This window comes from Chiloscyllium plagiosum, unplaced genomic scaffold, assembly GCF_037043375.1.
Source record: "Chiloscyllium plagiosum isolate Xiang-an unplaced genomic scaffold, Cpla_swu_hap1 HiC_scaffold_30, whole genome shotgun sequence".
Taxonomy (NCBI): domain Eukaryota; kingdom Metazoa; phylum Chordata; class Chondrichthyes; order Orectolobiformes; family Hemiscylliidae; genus Chiloscyllium; species Chiloscyllium plagiosum.
This window is the reverse complement of record NW_028270168.1, coordinates 12,889,001-12,911,174: the sequence shown is the minus strand read 5'-3', so window position 1 is coordinate 12,911,174 and position 22,174 is coordinate 12,889,001. Positions and strand designations below refer to the sequence as shown.

Here is a 22,174-nt window from a genome sequence, read left to right as displayed (position 1 = left end):
GGTGGAGGGCATCGTTGACCACGTCTGGCGGGAAATTGCGGTCCTTGAAGAAGGAGGCCATCTGGGTTCTACGGTTTTGGAACTGGTCCGCCTGGGAGCAGATGCGGCGGAGACAAAGGAATTGGGCATATGGGATGGCGTTTTTACAGGGGGCAGGGTGGGAGGAGGTGTAGTCCAGGTAGCTGTGGGAGTCGGTCGTCTTTATAATAGATGTCCGTGTCGATTCGGTCACCCGAGATAGAATGGAAAGGTCTAGGAAGGGGAGGGAGGAGTCTGAGACGGTCCAGGTGAATCTGAGGTCAGGGTGGAAGGTGTTGGTAAAGTGGATGAACTGTTCAACCTCCTCGTGGGAGCATGAGGCAGCACCGATATAGTCATCAATGTAGCGGAGGAAAAGGTGGGGGGTGGTGCCAGTGTAGCTGCGGAAGATGGACTGTTCCACATATCCTACGAAGAGGCAGGCATAGCTGGAGCCCATGCGGGTGCCCATGGCTACTCCTTTCGTTTGGAAGAAGTGGGAGGATTGGAAAAAGAAGTTGTTCAGGGTGAGGACCAGTTCAGTCAGTCAAAGGAGGGTGTCAGTAGAAGGGTACTGGTTGGTACGGCGGGAAAGGAAGAAGCGGAGGGCTTTAAGTCCTTCGTGATGGGGGATGGAGGTGTACAGGGATTGGATGTCCATGGTGAAGATAAGGCGTTGGGGACCGGGGAAGCGAAAATCATGGAGGAGGTGGAGGGCGTGGGTGGTGGCCCGAACGTAGGTGGGGAGTTCTTGGACTAAGGGGGGCAGGACCGTGTCGAGGTATGCAGAGATGAGTTCGGTGGGGAAGGAGCAGGCTGAGACAATGGGTCGGCCGGGACAGTCAGGTTTGTGGATTTTGGGCAGGAGGTAGAAACGGGCGGTGCGGTGTAGTGGGACTATGAGGTTGGAGGCGTTGGATGGGACATCCCCTGAGGTGATGAGGTTCTGGATGGTCTGGGAGATGATGGTTTGGTGGTGGGAGGTGGGGTCATGGTCAAGGGGGCAGTAGGAGGAGGTGTCCGCGAGCTGGCGTTTAGCCTCAGCGGTGTAAAGGTCGGTGCGCCAAACTACTACCGCGCCTCCCTTGTCTGCCGGTTTGATAGTGAGGTTGGGGTTGGACCGGAGGGAGTGGAGGGCTGCACGTTCCGAGAGTGAGAGGTTGGAGTGGGTGAGAGGGGTGGAGAAGTTGAGGCGGTTAATGTCGCGGCGGCAGTTGGCTATGAAGAGATCGAGGGCGGGTAAGAGGCCAGCACGGGGTGTCCAGGTGGATCAGGTGTGTTGGAGGCGGGAGAAGGGGTCGTCAGAGGGTGGGCAAGAGTCTTGGTTAAAGAAGTAGGCACGGAGGCGAAGGCGGCGGATGAATTGTTCGATGTCACGCCGCATGTTGAACTCGTTGATCCGAGAGCGTAGGGGAATGAAGGTGAGGCCTCTGCTGAGGACTGATCTTTCATCCTCAGAGAGGGGTAGTTCTGGAGGGATAGTGAAAACACAGCAGGGCTGGGAGCTAGGACCTGGTGTGGGGCTGGAGGTGGGAGTGGGGCGGGGTTAGGCAGGGGGGCGGGGACGGAGATTGGCGTGGGGACGGAGTTGTGCGTGGTGACGGAGATTGGCGTGGGGGCGGGGTTAGACGTGACGGAGATTGTCATGGGGCGGGGTTAGTAGTGGTGACGGAGATCGGCGTGGGGGTGGAGTTAAGCGTGGTGACGGAGATCGGCGTGGGGGCATGGACACATGCGGCGTTGTGGTCGTGCAGGTTACTGATGTCACTGGGGGCGGAAGTGGCTGCGGCGGCGGCAACCCAGGGGGCGGAAGTGGCTGTGGCGACGACCGAGACAGTGCTATTCCCGATAGCCGCGGGGGCCGCGAAGCTGTCGGCGATAGTCTTCCTGGCGATTGTGGAGGCGGTTGAGTGGGCGGCGATCGTGGAGGCGGTTGTCTGGACGGCGATCGCGGAGGCTGCGAGGTCGGTGGGGGCGGAAGTGACGTCTTGGTCCCCCTAACTTCCCTCCAAGGCCCCAAGGGACACTTCCATATCCGCCACAAATTCACTTGCACCTCCACACACATCATTTATTGCATCCGCTGCACCCGATGTGGCCTCCTCTATATTGGGGAGATAGGCCGCCTACTTGCGGAACGTTTCAGAGAACACCTCTGGGACACCTGGACCAACCAACTCAACCACCCCGTAGCCCAACATTTCAACTCCCCCTCCCACTCCACCAAGGACATGTAGGTCCTTGGACTCCTCCATCGCCAGACCATGGCAACACGACGGTTGGAGGAAGAGCGCCTCATCTTCTGCCTGGGAACCCTCCCACCACAAGGGATGAACTCAGATTTCTCCAGTTTCCTCATTTCCCCTCCCCCCACCTTGTCTCAGCCAAATCCCTCGAACTCAGCACCGCCTTCCTAACCTGCAATCATCTTCCTGACCTCTCCGCCCCCACCCCACTCCGGCCTATCACCCTCACCTTGACCTCCCTCCACCTATCGCATTTCCAAAGCCCCTCCCCCAAGTTCCTCCTCCCTACCTTTTATCTTAGCCTGCTAGACACACTTTCCTCATTCCTGACGAAGGGCTCATGCCCGAAACATCGATTCTCCTGTTCCTTGGATGCTGCCTGACCTGCTGCGCTTTTCCAGAAACACATTTTCAGCTCTGATCTCCAGCATCTGCAGCCCTCACTTTCCGTCGTGTAACTTCAGGCCCAGTTAATTTAAGTCATAGAGTCATAGAAATGTACAACACGGAAACAGACCCTTTGCTCCAACATGTCCATGCTGACCAAATATCCCAACCTAATCAAGCCCCATTTGCCAGCACTTATCCCTCTAAATCCTTCCTATTCAGATATCCGTATCAGTGGAAGCAAACACTCAGAGACATAGTATGGCTCTGCCTTCTTCATCTTTATTCTGGGCCCTGGAAAGACAGCGATCACCCATGTAAACAAAGACATGAGTTCTCGGTCTTCTCTTGAACAGTAGATTCTTAAGGAATCATATAGTCACTTACAGGGAGCACAACCAAATAAGGCAATATCTATATTGATTGGGTTACAATCAGCGAGCATCAACAGTAAAGTTTAAACCATCTGGAATTACACGGTAGATGTTCCTCACCTCGTTAAGTGGCATTATACAATGTGTGTTCTTCACCTCTTTAAACCACTACCCTTGCCTCCAGAACCTCATTGTTTCCTGCAAGTTCTTATCTGGTCAAAGTCATGCTAGCTGAGCCTTTGTCCTGCAACCCTTAACTTAACTCTTTCCCTACCTGCACGTACCTTATACACATTCTCATTCCCTCCTTTTATCTTTCCATGATAACCACCTAGAGACACTACCACCTTCTTCATAAGAGTCTTATTGCCAGTACTTAAGCAAGTTATTGACACACAACTTACAATGATTATAACAACAAAAATTATTAGACCATGCAGTCAGTAGAATCTGCAGGATCCCCCCACGTGGATAAAAGTTCACTAGTTTGCTTGCTGTCTGCGGCAACATGGGGATTAAACCATGAGGTGCTGGAGGCAAGTTCTCATACCCATCCAGATGCCTTTTAAATGTTGTAATTGCACCAGCCTCCTTCACCTCCTCTGGCAGCCAATTCCACACATGCACCACCCTCTGCAGGAAAAAGCTGCCCCTTAGGTCCCTTTTAAATCTTTCCCCTCTTACCCTATGCCTTCGCCCTCTAGTTCTGGGCTCCCCAACCCCATGAAAGAGACCTTGTCTGTTTATCCTATCCATGGCCCTCATGATTTTATAAACCTCTATAAGGTCACCCCTCAGCCTCCAACACTTCAAGGAAAACAGCCCCAGCCATTCAAACTCTCCCTATAGCTCAAATCCTCCAACCCTGGCAATATCCTTGTAAGTCTTTTCTGAATCCTTTCAAGTTTCCTTCCAATAGGAAGGAGACCAGAATTGCATGCAATGTGCCAAAAGTGGCCGAACCAATGTCCTGTACAGCCGCAACATGACCTCCCAGCTCCTGTACTCAATGCTCTAACCAATAAAAGAAAGCATACCAAATGCCTTCTTCACTATCCTATCTACCTGTGACTCTACTTTCAAGGAACTATGAACCTGCACTCCAAAGTCCCTTTGTTCAGCAACATTCCCTCGGACCTTACCATTAAGCGTATAAGTTCTGTTAAAGTCACTAAATGTAATCTTGCATTTTGATTAGGAAAGACAGCATCACAAACATTTCTTTAAAATCTGTGAAATGCCTTTGTAATCCCCATGTTGCCGCAGACAGCAAGCAAACTTCATGCTGTGTTGTTGTATTTGCATATATTAGCCATCACGGACACTTAGCTAAGATGTGTTTATTAAAATACTCATTGGACATCAATGAAAATACACTTTCAACTATCTTCATTTGGCCCAGCCAATGTAATTTGTTGTTTGTAAAGGTAATTCCAAGCACTGTTTCTGTTATATACACTCTTTAATTCACTTAGTTACTTTGCTTTGTGCTATAAATTCTGCAGTGCATTAATTCAATCTAACCATAAAGTATAATGCGGTCTTGCTTCGTGATCACATCTACTTTTTAATTATTAAACCAGACAGTAAATACAAAAAGGTAAATAGTGGGAAATAATTATATGTTACTAATCTAATCAAGAAGTTCCAAATAATATAAAATAAATGGTTGATAAGTTTCAGTTGAACTGTGATATTAGTTTATTGCATTGACTGTTTCTCCAATAGGTTCAGATATACTAGGTTTATCACTTTATACTGAGCATAATGAATTTTATAATGACACATACAGAGATGCAAGTCTTTTGGATCCTCAGCAATGATGCCATTGTTTACAAGCGTTAGCAGAATTTTCAACCAGGACTCCAATCTTCTGCTTATCCTATATTAAACAACAGAGATTAGTAGATAATAATCACGACAGGGATACTCCTACTACCTGATTAATCTAATCCCACTCTAGCTGACATCAGCTGCTTCATAATGATGTCAATTTCAGATATTCTGAATTGATTCTTAAATGAATGTCAGCTTTATTGTTGTCAAAAATAATTACCCTTCACTTTTAGGTTTTTATGTGGGGGTTACAGAGTTCAGGAGTCAAGGGTAAATGTATTTGGCAAAGAGAATCAAAATCACCATAGACATCAACATATCAATGCATATAAACCAACCTCTGAAGCCTCCAAAAATAGTGTTGACTTGTATGGTAAGTACACAGTGTGAACGTTGATGCGGATGCTCACCATTTTATAGAGTCATAGAGATGTACAGCATGGAAACAGACTCTTTGGTCCAACCCGTCCATGCCGATCAGATGTCCCAACCCAATCTAGTCCCACCTGCCAGCGCCCAGCCCATATCCCTCCAAACCCTTCCTATTCATATACCCATCCAAATGCCTCTTAATGTTGCAATTGTACCAGCCTCCACCACATCCTCTGGCAGCTCATTCCATACACGTACCACCCTCAGGTCTCTTTTATATCTTTCCCCTCTCACCCTAAACCAGGCCCTCTAGTTATGGACTCCCTGACTCCAGGGAAAAGACTTTGCCTATTTATCCTATCCATGCCCCTCAAATTTGTAAACCTCTATAAGGTCACCCCTCAGCCTCCGATGCTCAGGGGAAACAGCCCCAGCCTGTTCAGCCTCTCCCTGTAGCTCAGATCCTCCAACCCTGGCAACATCCTTGTAAATCTTTTCTGAACCCTTTCAAGTTTCACAACATCTTTCTGATAGGAAGGAGACCAGAATTGCACGCAATATTCCAACAGTGGCCTAATCAATGTCCTGTACAGCCGCAACATGACCTCCCAACTCCTGTACTCAATACTCTGACCAATAAAGGAAAGCATACCAAACGCCTTCTTCACTATCCTATCTACCTGCAACTCCACTTTCAAGGAGCTATGAACCTGCACTCCAAGGTCTCTTTGTTCAGCAACACTTTCTAGGACCTTACCATTAAGTGTATAAGTCCTGCTAAGATTTGCTTTCCCAAAATGCAGCACCTCGCATTTAGCTGAATTAAACTCCATCTGCCACTTCTCAGCCCATTGGCCCATCTGGTACAGATCCTGTTGTAATCTGAGGTAACCCTCTTCGCTGTCTACTACACCTCCAATTTTGGTGTCATCTGCAAACTTACTAAATCTACCTCTTACGCTCGCATCCAAATCATTTATGTAAATGACAAAAAGTAGAGACCCAGCACCGATCCTTGTGACACTCCACTGGTCACAGGCCTCCAATCTGAAAAACAACCCTCCACCACCACCCTCTGTCTTCTACCTTTGAGCCAGTTCTGTATCCAAATTGCTAGTTCTCCCTGTATTCCATGAGATCTAACCTTGCTAATCAGTCTCCCATGGGGAAAACGCCTTACTGAAGTCCATGTAGATCACATCTACTGCACTGCCCTCATCAATCTCCTTTGTAACTTCTTCAAAAAACTCAATCAAGTTTGTGAGATATGATTTCACACGCACAAAGCCACGTTGACTATCCCAAATCAGTCTTTTCCTTTCCAAATACATGTACATCCTGTCCCTCAGGATTCCCTCCAACAATTTGCCCACCACCGAGGTCAGGCTCACTGGTATATAGTTCCCTGGCTTGTCTTTACCACCCTTCTTAAACAGTGGCACCACGTTTGCCAACCTCAGTCTTCCAGCACCTCACCTGTGACTATCGATGATACAAATATATCAGCAAGAGGCCCATCAATCACTTCGCTAGCTTCCCACAGAGTTCTTGGGCACACCTGATCAGGTCCTGGGGATTTATCCACCTTTAACCGTTTCAAGACATCCAGCACTTCCTCCTTTGTAATTTTTGCAAGATGTCACCATCTATTTCCGTACAGTCTATATCTTCCATATCCTTTTCCATAGTAAATACTGATGCAAAATATTAATTTAGTATTTCCCCCATTTTCTGTGACTCCACACAAAGGTCACCCTGCTGATCTTTGAGGGGGCCTATTCTCTCCCTAGTGTCCTTAATATATTTGTAAAACCCGTTTGGATTCTCCTTAATTCTATTTGCCAAAGCTATCTCATGTCCCCGTTTTGCCTTCCTGATTTCCCTCTTAAGTACACTCCTATTTTCTTTATACTCTAAGGATTCACTCGATCTACCCTGTCTGTACCTGACATATGCTTCCTTCTTTATCTTAAGCAAATCCTCAATTTCTTTAGTCATCCAGCATTTCCTATACCTACCAGCCTTCCCTTTCACCCTGACAGGAATATACTTTCTCTGGATTCTTGTTATCTCATTTCTGAAGGCTTCCCATTTTCCAGCCGTCCCTTTACCTGCGAACATCTGCCTCCAATTAGCTTTTGAAAGTTCTTGCCTAATATTGTCAAAATTGAAATGTGGAAAAAAAAACTAACACCAATAATTCATATCAAATTAATATGGCACAGTTTGTTGAATAAAGTAATTCTACAAAATTGCTTGAGTGAATAGTATGAATAGAAACATAGGATGAAAAACATGAGGCTAATACTAATGTGAGAATAGCATGTCTTCCCTGAAAAGGAAGTGGCAAGGGATCAAGTTACATGTATACACAAAATCATGACTTTTGGGGCTGGAAAGATTGGGCCATCAAATACATTTAGATGCTGCACTCCGTGGTACTTCAAAAACGTAAGGAAAGATTTTGTCAAATATATCAAAGTAAATCAAGAGACCTATTTCATTGAAAGTATTGTAATTACTGTCTATGATATCTAAAATCATAGTGATATCTTGTTCTTGACAATGTCAAAATAAACCTAAAATAGAGATAAGATATAACAGAGCTCCAGCTTATATTTCTGATGTTGAGGTAAAAGGTTTCTGCTTTAGGTGCTATCAATGATTCTGTGTAGTTGCGCCCAAAATTACACCATTGTGAAAAGTTCTTGTCTTTCCTCAGAATTTCTGCTCAAACCTCTTTATGCATTGCTCAACCCAAAATCTGCCAGAAATCAATGTGGCTGGTTAGTATTTGAAACTTACATTTTAAAAATCTAAATTTGCATTAAAGCATATGCCTTGATATTCTTAAAGAGCACTAACTCAGTGCAATTTGTTTAATGCACCAAAAAAATTGGTTCTTCACAAATTAATCACAATGTCAATCCCCCATGTGAGTAACTTGATTTAAGACTGCTGAAAATAAAGTTTAAAAATATACATACGTACATGCATGAAGCAGTCCATGTCTAAATACAGGAAGACCTGGATACTATAAAGCTTGGGCTGATATTCCTGCCATACAATGTGCCAAGCAATGACCATCACCAACAAGAGAGAATCTAACCATCACCCCATAGCATTACCTCACAGAATCCCCCACTATCAGCATCTCGGAGGAGAGGGGGATGGGGGGGGAGGGGCGGTAACCACTGACCAAAAGCTCAAGTAAATTAGCCATGTAAATACTGTGGCTACAAAAGCATGTCAGAGGCTAGGAATCCTGCATTGACAACTCACCTCTTCATTTCCCATAGCCTGTCCTCTATCTACAAGATACAAATCAGGGGTGTTGGAATACTCCCAACTTGCTTCAAAGAACACAGCTTGAATAACACTCAAGAAATATGACACCACTGGAGCTCAGTAACCAGCCTGATTTCCACCATATCCACAAACACTCCCTCCTTCCACTACCAACATTCAGTAGCATCAATATTTATTATCTACAACCTGCACTGTAGAAATTTACTAGCCTTCTCAGACAGCACTTTCTAAACCTGTGAACACAACCATCTGGAAGGATGACAGCAAATATATGGTAACACCATAACCTGCATGTTCCCTTCCAAGCCACTTATCACCAAAGTTAGAAAATATTGCCATTTTCTCAGTATCACTAGCTCAAAATCCTGGAACGCCCATTCGAACAGTATTGTGGGCAAACCTCTATATTGGACTGCAGCATTTCAAGGAGGCAGCTCAACATCACTTTCTCAAGTTCTGTATCAGTGGTGCTGGAAGAGCATCACTTTCTCAAGGTCAACTGAGGATGGGCTATAAATGTTGGCCCAGCCAAAAACATCCATATCCCATGAATGAATTTAAAAAAAAAAGTCATGAGTTCCTTTATTAATTGTGTAATACCTATTTGTCTCTTTCAATCTAAAAGATACTGTTTTTAGACATTCAAGTTGGCAATCCAAAATTAAACAAAGGCAATTAACACAAAAATCCGAACGATGATAATTACCCTAATGGTGCAGTACGTTTTGTGAACAGAACCTATTTATAACGCCATACTTTTAAATCTAGAGCAAATGATGTAGCTCGAGCTTAAAATTCCACAACCTAGCAAGAAAGACTGCAGAGTTTTAAACTCAAATGTTATTCAGTACAACTTGGTTTCTGCGCAAATCATTTTCACTTGGTGTAGCTTCCTGTCTCTTCCCCTTGTATTGCCAAACGTTCCTTCTTTCAGAAGAGGCATTAAACTGAAGTACTGACTGCCTGCCTGAAAGCTTAGCTGCTGTGGCAGAGTTGTGTTATCAGACTCGGAGTCAGAGAGAGAGAGAGAGACAGAAACAGAGAGAGCGTGAGATAGAGCTAGAGATAGAAAGAGTTGAGCATGCAAATCTCACTATTGCAAGGAGTTGGGAAAATTAATTCAATAAATCCAGTTCATTTGAGAGTGTAAATCAGGAATGATTAAAATTGCTGGAGCATAAGAAAAGGCAACAAAAGAAACTGATTCACTGATGATTCAGACAGGGGAAGCTGGCAGTCCTGTCTGGTTTAGCCCTGTCTGGTACATGTGACTTTAGTACCAAATTGTACAGTTGATTGACAGCATTATTAGAGACAGACAATAAATACTGTCTTGCCAGCACTGCCACAAATAAAAGCAAACAAATTTGAAGAACAGCAAAGCTTTCTGAGACATTGTTGTGTGTCAAACAGTTGCAACATTTGCTAAAGTTACTTTTGAAAATAATTCATATTAAACACGTTTGGGTGTTATTGAAACAGGACCATATAAATCAAGACTCTCTCATTTTGATAACACATATTTTGCTAAACTTAGAATTCTATGTTAAGGAACTGATACATGTTTAGTCCGGTAATCTTCAATAAGCAGAATTAGGGGACACATTTTAAAAAGAAGAGTCCCACATTTAAGGCAGAGATGAGACTTTTTTTTCTCTGGGGGGCCACGAGTCCCTAGAATTGTACAGCACTCTTGCTCCTAGTTTGATTGTTCAAATATTCAAATCCACTAAAAAACAGGTTTATCAATTCCTATTTTAGCTATACAGTGAACTAAATTTAATACTAAAAGTCATTTTAAATTGTTAGATTGCATTCCCACAATGTTGCCACAAGTCATTCCTCTGTCAATTTCTAAACTTTTATTTTGTTAAATTTGATATCCTACCTTGTTTTCACAACAGAAAAATAATCTTGCCTTTTCTCCTGCCTCTGTTCCTTGAGATCCATGCTTATGTTGACATTACAGGGTCACAAAGTGACATTGCATTGCTTCACTCCTGTCTTCTGTAGAACTCTTCCTTATTAATTGCACAGATAACCATTTGACTCAATCGTGGTGCACATAATGGTAAGACTATAACAGAGGAAAACAAAAAAGTAAGTAATTGAATTACAAAAAAAGGGCCCCATTCTAATACTGTTTAAGTAAGTGGGTTTTAAATAAGTTAAAATCAGATGCAACTTTAGTATCCTGATAATGAAGCTCAAGTAAAGACCCTGTATTTTGTGCTTTTTAAAATTGTGGACTGAAATGTGGAAGAACTGTTTTAAAATCAGTGTTTTAAAAAGCAACTTATTTGACACATATCAAGTATTGTGTAAACAAGCAATAATTAAAGTGCTTGCAGATGAATTGAGTCGAGGGTCTGTGTACAGATATAGCTTGGTGGCAACAAGATGATGATTGGTCTATGGACTAGTGATCAGTTACTAATGATAAAAGCCTTTTGCCTGCCAACAACTAAGTGATTGGTTCTCAGGTAACTGAACAGCTTGGGGCGGGGTTGAGACAGATAAGAAGTGTTTTGATCTTCATCATCACAGAAACTGTCTCTCTATTCTCTGGCGTCAAACCCCATTTTAAATCTAAACCAATCCAGTTAATCCTTCCTTCAGCAGTGTGAGTTTACATGTCAGAATTCTTAAATTAACAGAAGCATCTGAAGAAAGACAACTGAAAAGCAATGTTCTGACCAGCATCAGAATCATAAGGATCATCTCACTAACCTATGAACAGAATCACTGAACTGCCTGCCCAGTTTTTCTTTGCTCATAACTTATTTGTCCCTGTCCATTTATTTGTTTAGTTGCATTTGTGCGTGAGCAGACTTTATAAGGAATCCAGAGTTTTAATTTGAAATGTTATATGGCAACAGTTTATAACTGTTTATCTGTATCTAGAGTGTAATTACAATGGGTAGCACAGTGGCTCAATGCTTAGCACTGCTGCCTCACAACACCAGAAATCTGGGTTCAATTCCACTCTTGGATGACTATCTATGTGGAGTTTGCATGTTCTCCCTGTGTCAATGTGGGTTTCTGCTAGATGCTCTGATTTCCTCCCACAGTCCAACAATGTGGAGGTTAGGTGGATTGGCCATGGTAAATTGCCTCATTGTACCCAGGTTAGTGCAGGCTAGTTGGATTAGCCATGGTAAATGTGGGGCTGCAGGGATAGGATGGGGTCCAGGTGGGGTCCTCTTGGGAGGGACTAAATAAATGGTCATTCTTTTACGTACAGAAACCTGATCTGTGCTTTCTATTAATCTGGGATTGCAAATCAGGTAAATTAAGGAAGTTTATGCACTTATTTTAAAATCTGAAAATTTTGGGATGACTTTGGGAATAATAGGGCTTGGTTACCAGTGGGCTACCCCAATGAACCATCGACACTAGAGAATATATTACAACTGAATTTCTAAATATGAGGGGTGTCATTAACTAATGATTATAGTTAATTACTTCTGGATAAATTAAATATCTTTGCTAACATTAAATATCTTTGCTAACATTTTATTTAGTAGAATAATTAATTATCTGTGAATATTGGTAACTAATGATCCCCTGTTGTTGAAGAACAAGTGATGATATTTCACAGGACCTCTTCAAATTGTATTAAGTCCAAAATCTAATAGCCAGTGTTACAATATGATTAAAGAACAATCTAAAAGCATTAGCCAGTAGAACCACACCACAATATTTCACTTTTCTCAAAAAAACTTTAATGTATGTAACACTTAAATAAAACAAACACTATTAACTTAACAAAACGGTTTATAACATCATGTTATGCACTCAGATTTACTTTCGCCAAGAATTTTCTTATAACACATCAATCTTACTTATTTTTGTCAGGAACACTTACACAGTCCTCTGGAGAATTGTCTCTGCTCCTGTTATTCTCAGAGGTAAACTTTCAGTTGCCACCTCTCAACTATGGATGCCTCACTCCCTTGTTTTGGTTACTTTACCATTGTTACCAAGGTAATCTGCCTGTTACTTTCCTTTCCTGATCAGTGAGGACCACTGCACTGTTTTCTCATTTCCTTCAAGTCAATGGTGTGGCCACGGGTACCCAGTTTTCCTGTCTTTGCGTAGGCTACATGGAATATTTCTTTTCCAGTTCTACTTGGGTCCGTCCCTATGTCTCTCCAGTGCCACAATCAATGACAATCAATGTTGCTTCTCTCTTGCCCAGAATTGAAATAAATTATCAATTTCATTTCCAATTTCCACTCAGCTCTCACCTTCACCTGGTCCATTTATGACTCCTATCTTCCCTTCTTCAAAATCTCCAATGCCATTTCTGGGATAAGCTGGTTACTGATATTCATTACAAACCCACCAATTCCCACCATTATCCTGACTACACATCCACCCACCCTGCCTCCTTACGTATTCCTTCCTCTTCTCCTAGTTTCCCCTTCTTCGTTGCATCTGTTCTGATGATGACACTGTGCAAGGAGGCCCCAGAAACATTCACTCTTTTCCTTAACCGAAGATTCTCCACCATCAGGGTCAACAGGACCCATAGTCAGATGTGACCACTATCCCGTACTTCTGCTTTCACTCCCTCTCTTCACTCCCACAACAATGATAGAGACTCTTGTTCTCACTTTCCACCTCACCAGCCTCCAAATCCAAAGCATCATAAGTTGCATTTTTCCATCACCTCAAGCGGGTTGCCACAGTAGACACATAGGCGAAAGTGAGTACTCCAGATGCTGGAGATTAGAGTCAAAAGTGTTGTACTGGAAGAGCACAGCAGGTCAGGCAGCATCCAAGGAGCAGGAAAATCGACGTTTTGGGCAAAAGCCCTTCATCATCATCATCATCGTCAGCATTCTGCAGGCACCATTTCCTCCAGGACACCTGGCTCTTTCTACACTCCCAACATCTCCCCATACACCCTTAGCACCTTCCCATGAAATCCTAGAAAGTACAATACTTTTCAATTTACTTCCTCTCTCCTCACTAACATAGGAACTAGACACATCTTCCAGTGAAAATGCAACTTACCTGCACTTTATTCAATCTAGTCTACTGTATTTGCTGCTCACAATATGATCTCCTGTACAGTGGGAAGACAAAATGTAGATTGGGTTACTGCATTGCCAAATATCAATGCCCTTTCCATAAAAGTGACTCCAATCTTCCAGTTACCTGTCATTTCAACATGCCACCGTGTTCCAAAGCCAACATATCTGTTTCAGGCCTGCTGTATAGCTCCAGCGATGTTCAATATCAGCTGAAGGAACAACATCTCATCTTCCATATTCAATTAACCAATTCATGAATGTGAACCAATTTTCTCTATGTTTGTTACCTTCCCCCCACACTCTAGGCCCTGTTTTGTATAGATTGCTCCCACCATAGCCAACCAATTTTCAACCCTTTTGCACCCTATTCAGCATTTATCATTCCCTCAACTTATCATCAGCAATCTCATTCTTTACCTTTTTGCTCTCTCTCTCTCTCTCCCCCCTTCTGTTAGCACCATCTTTATGTATTCTATTCACTCCTCTCCCAACTCCATAACCTCATCAGCACAATACTACCCTTTCCCAATTATTTTCAGTTCTGACAAAGTGTCATTGCACTTGAAACATTTACTGTATTTTTCTCTCTACAGATGCTGCCAGATGTGCTGAGTTTTTCAAGCAATTTTGGTTTTTGTTTCAGATTTCCAGCATCCCCAATTCTTTGCTTTTAATTGAATTTAGTATCTTGCTATCCTGTAGCACACCAAGAGTTGCACCTACTGACTGAACTACTGGGCACTATTCTTGAAGGATAGTTAAGAAACTATGTGTATTATAGGAACACGTTATTTAGAGATCTAAGATTGAAGTTTACTCCCACTGGAAATTAAAAAATAGAACGATGGTCTTACTGAAACAGAAAATCCTGAAGGGATTTAATATTTAACAAGTTGGATGATCAGTCGATGTTCCCCTTTGAAGGGGTGTGTAGATCTAGGGGACATGGTTTAAAAATTTGGGGTCTCCTATTTCCCACAGAGATGAGATTTTTTTGAGAAGATTTGTAGCTCAAGTGGAGGTTCTGGTGTAGGTATGCTCCCTGAACTGGAAGGTTTGTTTTCAGATGTTTCATCACCATACTAAGTAACATCTTCAGTGAGCCTCCGAATGAAGCACTGGTGGTGTGGCTCACTTTCTATTTATATGTTGGAGTTTCCTAGGGTTGGTGATACCATTTCCTGTGGTGACATCATTTCCTGTGGTGATGTCATTTCCTGTTCTTTTTCTCAGGGGGTGGTAAATGGGATTCAAGTTAATGTGTTTGTTGATAGTGTTCTGGTTGGAATGCCACGCATCTAGGAATTCTCGTCCATGTCTCTGTTTGGCTTGTCCTAGATGGATGTGTTGTCCCAGTCGAAGTGGTATCCTTCCTCATCTGTATGTAAGGATACCAGTGAGAGTGGGTCATGCCCGAAACGTTGATTCTCCTGCTCCTTGGATGCTGCCTGACCTGCTGCGCTTTTCCAGCAACACATTTTTCAGCTTCCTTCATGTTGTTTTGTGGCTAGTTGATGTTCATGTATCCTGGTGACTGGCTTTCTGGCTGTTTGTCCAATGTAGTGTTTATAACAAACACTACATTGGACAAACAAAAACACTACATTGAACAAACAGGCAGAAAACCAGCCACCAGGATACATGAACATCAACTAGCCACAAAACGACATGACCCACTCTCACTAATATCCTTACATACGGATGAGGAAGGACACCACTTCGACTGGGACAACACATCCACCCTAGGACAAGCCAAACAGAGGCATGCACGAGAATTCCTAGAAGCTGAACACTATCAACAAACACATTGACTTGGATCCCGTTTACCATCCCCTGAGAAGAAGAACAGGAAATAACATCACCATGGGAAATGATGTCACAACAAGAAATGACATCACCAAACCTAGGAAACTCCAACATATAAATAGAAAGCAGGCCACATCACCAGTGCTTCATTCGGAGGCTCACTGAAGATGTTACCTAGTATGGTGATTAAATGTCTGAAAACAAACCTTCCAGCTCAGCAAGCAAACCTACATCCAGAATGAGCAATTTTAATAATTGATGGCACAGTAATTTGCTAATATTTGTAAAGATTTTTCTCCTTAATATTTGAGGTGAAAGTAAAGAACTTAAAATATTTTAATGACTTGTCTACATGAGCAAGCACAATAAGTCAAATTCAGCACATATTTGGGTCACATTTATGTTTTTTCTTCAACTTGCAGATATTTAATATCTAAAGCACCTGGTGTTCATCTCCATTGTCCTTTTCTGAGTTTACATTTAAGTACCTTAACATCAAACTCAATTTCTTTCAGTATTACATACCTTTTAGTTTCTGTTTTTATTATTGATGGATGTTTGCATAATTTTTTTTGTGCCTAAGCACCAAACTTAAAAGATCCTATATACCCTTACAAATGCTGCTGCAATTATTGTAGAAGGCTTCTCAATTCATGCAAGTCTTCCCCCACAGAAATTACGACTTTTAAGCCAAAGGTTTTTAACACATCACATGATTGTTGTGGTTCTATTGGTTAGTAATGAAGTTTCAATAATATATAATTGCTTATAAATTATAATAACTCACTCCTTAACAGCATCATGGGCATACCTACATCAAAGTGATTGCAGCAATTCAAAAAGACAGCTCACCACCAACGTCTCAAGGGCAACTAATGATGGATAATAAATGCTGGCCCAGCCAATGAAGCACATATCTCATGAATGAATGAATAATAAAAACCTTCTCCAGCATCTAGCTTTCCAGAAAAATACAATGAAGCAAAATACCAAATTGTGGTGTTCTGACTGATTTTATTGGAAAGAACAGTATTAACATACTGTCCAACAGACAGCACAAACAGCTGGATAGATATGCAGTCACCAAAATATTTGGGGATGGGACAGAGTAGACCTCTAAATGGGGTGTGCTGATGATTCGATAGAAAAATAGGGGCTTGGACTAAATGCCAGGAAGTTGTGAAAATCCAAAAGGTCTTTGGCATATGAAAGAGATAAAAAGATATTCAAAGATCAATCCTCTATGCAATCTACACACAATTTACACAATCAGAGTGTGATATTTGGATGAATAAGAGGTTTTCCCAAGAATTACAAGAGTGCAAATCAACTAGTCATAGGCTAAAATACTTATTGATTTGGAAGATGGCTCCATCCAGAACAGGTAATTCAAAGCAAAGTGGATTCCATGTTTATGGTCAGAGAGTTACTAGAAATTCCAAGCTATCTACATAAACTTTCTAGAGGAAAGTGAAACAACCAGCTGTTATGTTGAGTCACGAGAATGAAGTTCTTGGAATACCTGAAAGCAACTGAGGTAATTTACTGTATAGTGGCTGATGGAGTGGTCAGCAGTGATGGAGCCAGGAATTTGAAATAAAATTGTCAGTGGAACAGTGAGTTTTGTGCAGGAATATGTGGTTAGACAAAATAGCTGAGGGAGTGGCAAGTTAGTGGAACTTTCGCTAGGTTTTTGTCCTTGATATCATGCTTATCTCTTTTAGTTCTGGTTGACTGTGCATTACAAATTTCTTTCTACAATTACTGGAGGCAAAAATGTCACCTTTTACTCCAAATTCTAGATATGTTCTCCAATCCAAACTGTCTCATCATCCATCCCCAAGTCTCCTCAAAAATCCTTATTCCTGACTCTCTTAATGCTAATTCCTAACTCTGCTTCCATTATTATTTGTCAGACATCTCCTTGTTGGTGTTATGCTGTGAAAGATCTTGTTTCTTTTTGCTTTTCAAATTCTGTTTGTTATTTATCACAGATTCCCTTCATTCTGTTTCATCAATACTGCTAGTTGTTGTGTGACAAATATTTAACTTATGTATTGTTTCTAAATTTCAGGTGAACATTGTCATGTAGTAATTCTCTTACTAGATCATCATTATGGAGAATTTAACATTCATTGTCTGTCCTACTCTCATTTCTTCTTTCCTATCATTACGGAGGCATGGTTACAAGAGATCAGACCCAGGAACTAAATATTTAGGGGTATGTAACTTTTCTAAAGGACAGGTAGGATGAGAAAGTTGACCTGCTCTATCAAGCCCCTGAAGAATCTTCCATGTTTCAATAAAGTTGCCTCTCATTCTTTTATATTTCCAATAAGTAAAGGCCTAACCTACTCAATCTCTTCTCATAAGACAGTCCCTCCACACCTGGTATTAGTGCTGATGAAGAGCAAATGTCTGAAACATCGACTCTTCTGATCCGCGGATGCTGCCTGACCTGCTGTGCTTTTCCAGACCCATACTTTTCAGCTCTGATTCTCCAGCATCTGCAGTCCTCACTTTCTCTCATACCTGGTATCAGCCTAGTGAGCCTTCTCTGGACTGTCTCCAATGCCAGTACGTCCTCCTTAGATAAGGAACCCAAAATTGTTCACAGAATTCCATCTGTAGTCTGTCTAATGCTTGTATGTATTCTTTGAAATAAAGGCCATTTGCTTTCCCTAGTGCCTGAACTTCGATTTTGTTTTGTGATTTATGCAGTAGGACTCTAAATCTCCCTGTTCCCTTGCTTTCTGCAGTCTTTCTCCATTTAAATAACAGCTCCTCTATTCTTCCTGTCAAAGTTCATAACCCACATTATATTCCAACTGCCAAGTTTCTGCCCACTTGCTTAACCCCTCTATATCACGTCATAAGTTTGCTGATTGAACTAGTAGATTTGTTCTCAGACGTTTCATCACCATACCAGGTAACATCATCGCTGAGCCTCTGCTGAAGCACTAGCATTCTGTCCCGCTTGGTCTGTTGTGGTGGGTGAAATCACTACCAGTTCTTTTTCTGAGAGGTTGGTAAATGGGGTTCAAATCGATGTGTTTATTAATGGAATTCCGATTTGAATACCAGGCCTCTAGGAATTCCTGTATACGTCATTGTTAAACCTGTCCTAGAATGGATGTATTGTCCCAGTCAAACTGGTGTCCTCTTTGGCTGTGTGTAAAGATACTAGTGATAGTTGGTTATGTCTTTTGGTAGCCAGTTGGTGCTCATGTATCCTGGTGACTAGTTTCCTGCCCGTTTGTCCAATGTAATGTTTGTTGCAGTCCTTGCAGAGTATTTTGTATATGATGTTCATTCTGCTGGTTGTTGGTACGGGATGGCTCGAGTCTCTGGGCATGTTGTGTAGGAATCGGCAGACCGCATTTATCGGGTACCCATTGTTCCTGAATGAGGTGTTTTTCCTCGGCTTCTTGTAGTTCCTGTGTGCTACAGTGTGTTGTGGCTCATTTAAGTAATATCTTGATACAGCTCCATTGTGGGTGTTGGGATAATTGCTCCTATAGCTGAGTATCTGGTCAGTGTGTGTTGCTTTCCTGTAAACGCTGGTCTGCAGCTCTCTATTGGCTTTTTGTTCTACTGTGACGTCAAGAAAGGAAAGTCTGCTGTTTTCTTCCTCTTGGTGAACTTTATAACATAAAGGATGTTGTTTATGTGTTTGTGGGTTTCTTCTAATTTGTTGCGTTTTGTGATGCCAAAGGTTCCTAGATGTCACAGTAGAACAGAGACTCTAGCCACCCTGCCATCGAATAAAGACATCTCGAAGATGACGACCAGACTACTCTGGCCCCTAGATATCATGGTAGCCCACAAACCTACCACCACACTGAAACAGCTCCGGATGAATTTAAAGGACTCCGTACCAACAACCAGTAGAACGAACGTCATGTATAAAATATCCTGCAAGGACTGCAACAAACATTACATTGGACAAACAGGCAGTAAACTATCCACTAGGATACATGAGCACCCACTAGTCACTAAAACACATGACCAACTATCACTAGTATCCATACACACAGACGAAGAGGGACACCAGTTCGATTGGGACATCTATCCTGGGACAGGCTAAACAAAGACATGCAAATTCCTAGAGGCCTGGCATTCAAACCGGAACTCCATTAACAAACATATTGACTTGGACCCCATTTACCAATCTCTCAGAAAAAGAACTGGAAGTGATATCAACCACAACAGACCAAGACACAGAAATAGCAAGCGGGACAGAACACTGGTGATGTTACCTAGCATGGTGACAAAATATCTGAGAACAAATCTTCCAGCTCAGCAAGCAAACTTACAACCTGATCCACAACCTGAGTTACAAATCTTCTCCAAAATTGCTCTCTACATCTACTTGAAGACTCTGTGTCATTCTCACCACTCGCCTTCCTATTCTTTTTGTATCACCCCTAAACCTGGTCATGGTACATTCACTTTCCTAATCCCAACCAAAAATATACATTATAAATAATTGTGGCACCAGCATTGGTCCCTATGACTCATCACTAGTTATGAGCTACCACCTTTAAAAGTCTTCCATCATTTCGCTAATTTCCTATCAATGCTAATACATTACTTGCAATAACGTGGAGTCTTATCTTATTAAATAGCATAATTGTTCCTTCCTACATTTTGAAATGTAGTCACTCTGTTATAATTTAGGAAATGTGGTAACTGATTGTTTTGGAGTAGAGGTCTACATAACCTGTTTTCATGATGTTGGCGGGAAAGTGAGGACTGCAGATGCTGGAGATCAGAACTGAAAATGTGTTGCTGGAAAAGCGCAGCAGGTTAGGCAGCATCCAAGCACTTTCCTCATTCCTGAACTTTTATCTTAGCCTGCTGGACACACTTTCCTCATTCCTGAACTACCTTTTATCTTAGCCTGCTGGACACACTTTCTTCATTCCTGAAAACCTTGACCTCCTTCCACCTATCGCATTTCCAACGCCCCTCCCCCAAGTCCCTCCTCCCTACCTTTTATCTTAGCCTGCTGGACACACTTTCCTCATTCCTGAAATTCGTAGGATATGTGGAACAGTCCATCTTCCGCAGCTACACTGGCACCACCCCCCACCTTTTTCTCCGCTACATCGATGACTGTATCGGCGCTGCCTCATGCTCCCACAAGGAGGTTGAACAGTTCATTCACTTTACCAACACCTTCCACCCCGACCTCAAATTCACCTGGACCGTCTCAGACTCCTCCCTCCCCTTCCTAGACCTTTCTATTTCTATCTCGGGCGACCGAATCAACACAGACATTTACTATAAACCGACCGACTCCCACAGCTACCTAGACTACACCTCTTCCCACCCTGCCCCCTGTAAAAACGCCATCCCATATTCCCAATTCCTTCGTCTCTGCCGCATCTGCTCCCAGGAGGACCGTTCCAATACTGTACAACCCAGATGGCCTCCTTCTTCAAAGATCGCAATTTCCCCCCAGACGTGATCGACGATGCCCTCCACCGCATCTCCTCCACTTCCCGCTCCTCCGCCCTTGATCCCCACCCCTCCAATCGCCACCAGGACAGAACCCCACTGGTCCTCACCTACCAGCCCACCAACCTCCATATACATCGTATCATCCGTCGTCATTTCCGCCACCTCCAAATGGATCCCACCACCATGGATATATTTCCCTCCCCTATCAGCATTCCAAAAAGACCACTCCCACCGTGACTCCCTCGTCAGGTCCACACCCCCCACCAACTCAACCTCCACTCCCGGCACCTTCCCCTGCAACCGCAAGAAATGCAAAACTTGCGCCAACACCTCCCCCCCTTACTTCCCTCCAAGGCCCCAAGGGATCCTTCCATATCCGCCACAAATTCACCTGCATCTCCACACACATCATTTACTGCATCCACTGCACCCGATGTGGCCTCCTCTATATTGGGGAGACAGGCCGCCTACTTGCAGAACGTTTCAGAGAACACCTCTGGGGCACCCGGACCAACCAACCAACCCAACCACCCCGTGGCTCAACACTTCAACTCCCCCTCCCACTCCACCAAGGACATGCAGGTCCATCGCCAGACCATAGCAACTCGAAGGTCGGAGGAAGAGCGCCTCATCTTCCGCCTAGGAACCCTCCAACCACAAGGGATGAATTCGGATTTCTCCGGTTTCCTCATTTCCCCTCCCCCCCACCTTGTCTCAGTCAAATCCCTTGAACTCAGCACTGCCTTCCTAACCTGCAATCTTCTTCCTGACCCCTCTGCCCCCACCCCCACAGCCTATCACCCTCACCTTGACCTCCTTCCACCTATCGCATTTCCAACGCCCCTCCCCCAAGTTCCTCCTCCCTACCTTTTATCTTAGCCTGCTTGGCACACTCTCCTCATTCCTGAAGAAGGGCTCATGCCCGAAACGTCGATTTTCCTGCTCCTTGGATGCTGCCCGACCTGCTGCGCTTTTCCAGCAACACATTTTCAGTTCATGATGTTGGCTAAAGCATAAGTATCCGCTTCGGATTCTGAAACTCCATATTTTAGTTGTGATGATTGAACGTATAAGACCTGACAAACCAAATATCATTTGCAAGACTGCACGCCTTCAGTCATATCTCTGCTGTGGGTTTAGACACATAGAAATCGACAGCAACTCAAAACATGAAAGATTGGACTGCAGCTAGACATTATTCTAATTCGGAGTTCTTCTTTCACCCTATATCCCCGTCTTTTTCAGTTTTGGAACGACAGTCTTTAAAAAAAATCTATATCGAAAACATCGAAGTATAAATCGCATATCAAAAAACCGA

General features: G+C 43.0%; 1 protein-coding gene across 11 annotated transcripts in view; it reads right to left on the bottom strand.

The window, feature by feature from the left end:
* The window catches only part of LOC122563525 (oxidation resistance protein 1), a 116,431-nt gene that overhangs the window by 93,696 nt on the left and 561 nt on the right, over positions 1-22,174 (bottom strand). For 2 of the 11 annotated variants that reach the window (XM_087976741.1, XM_087976750.1), the window contains exons 2-3: positions 13,565-13,616; positions 10,431-10,619 (exon numbers count right to left, since the gene is read on the bottom strand). The exons of 2 other annotated variants lie outside the window; for them this stretch is intronic. In XM_087976741.1, coding sequence (XP_087832867.1) covers positions 10,431-10,492 — 62 coding nt within the window. In that variant the 5' untranslated portion in view covers positions 10,493-10,619; positions 13,565-13,616. Of the gene's footprint in view, positions 1-4,815; positions 4,908-10,430; positions 10,620-13,564; positions 13,617-13,708; positions 13,794-21,723; position 22,174 lie in introns of those variants that run through there. 7 more of the 11 variants (XM_087976744.1, XM_087976742.1, XM_087976746.1 and 4 more) reach the window with 7 other exon arrangements.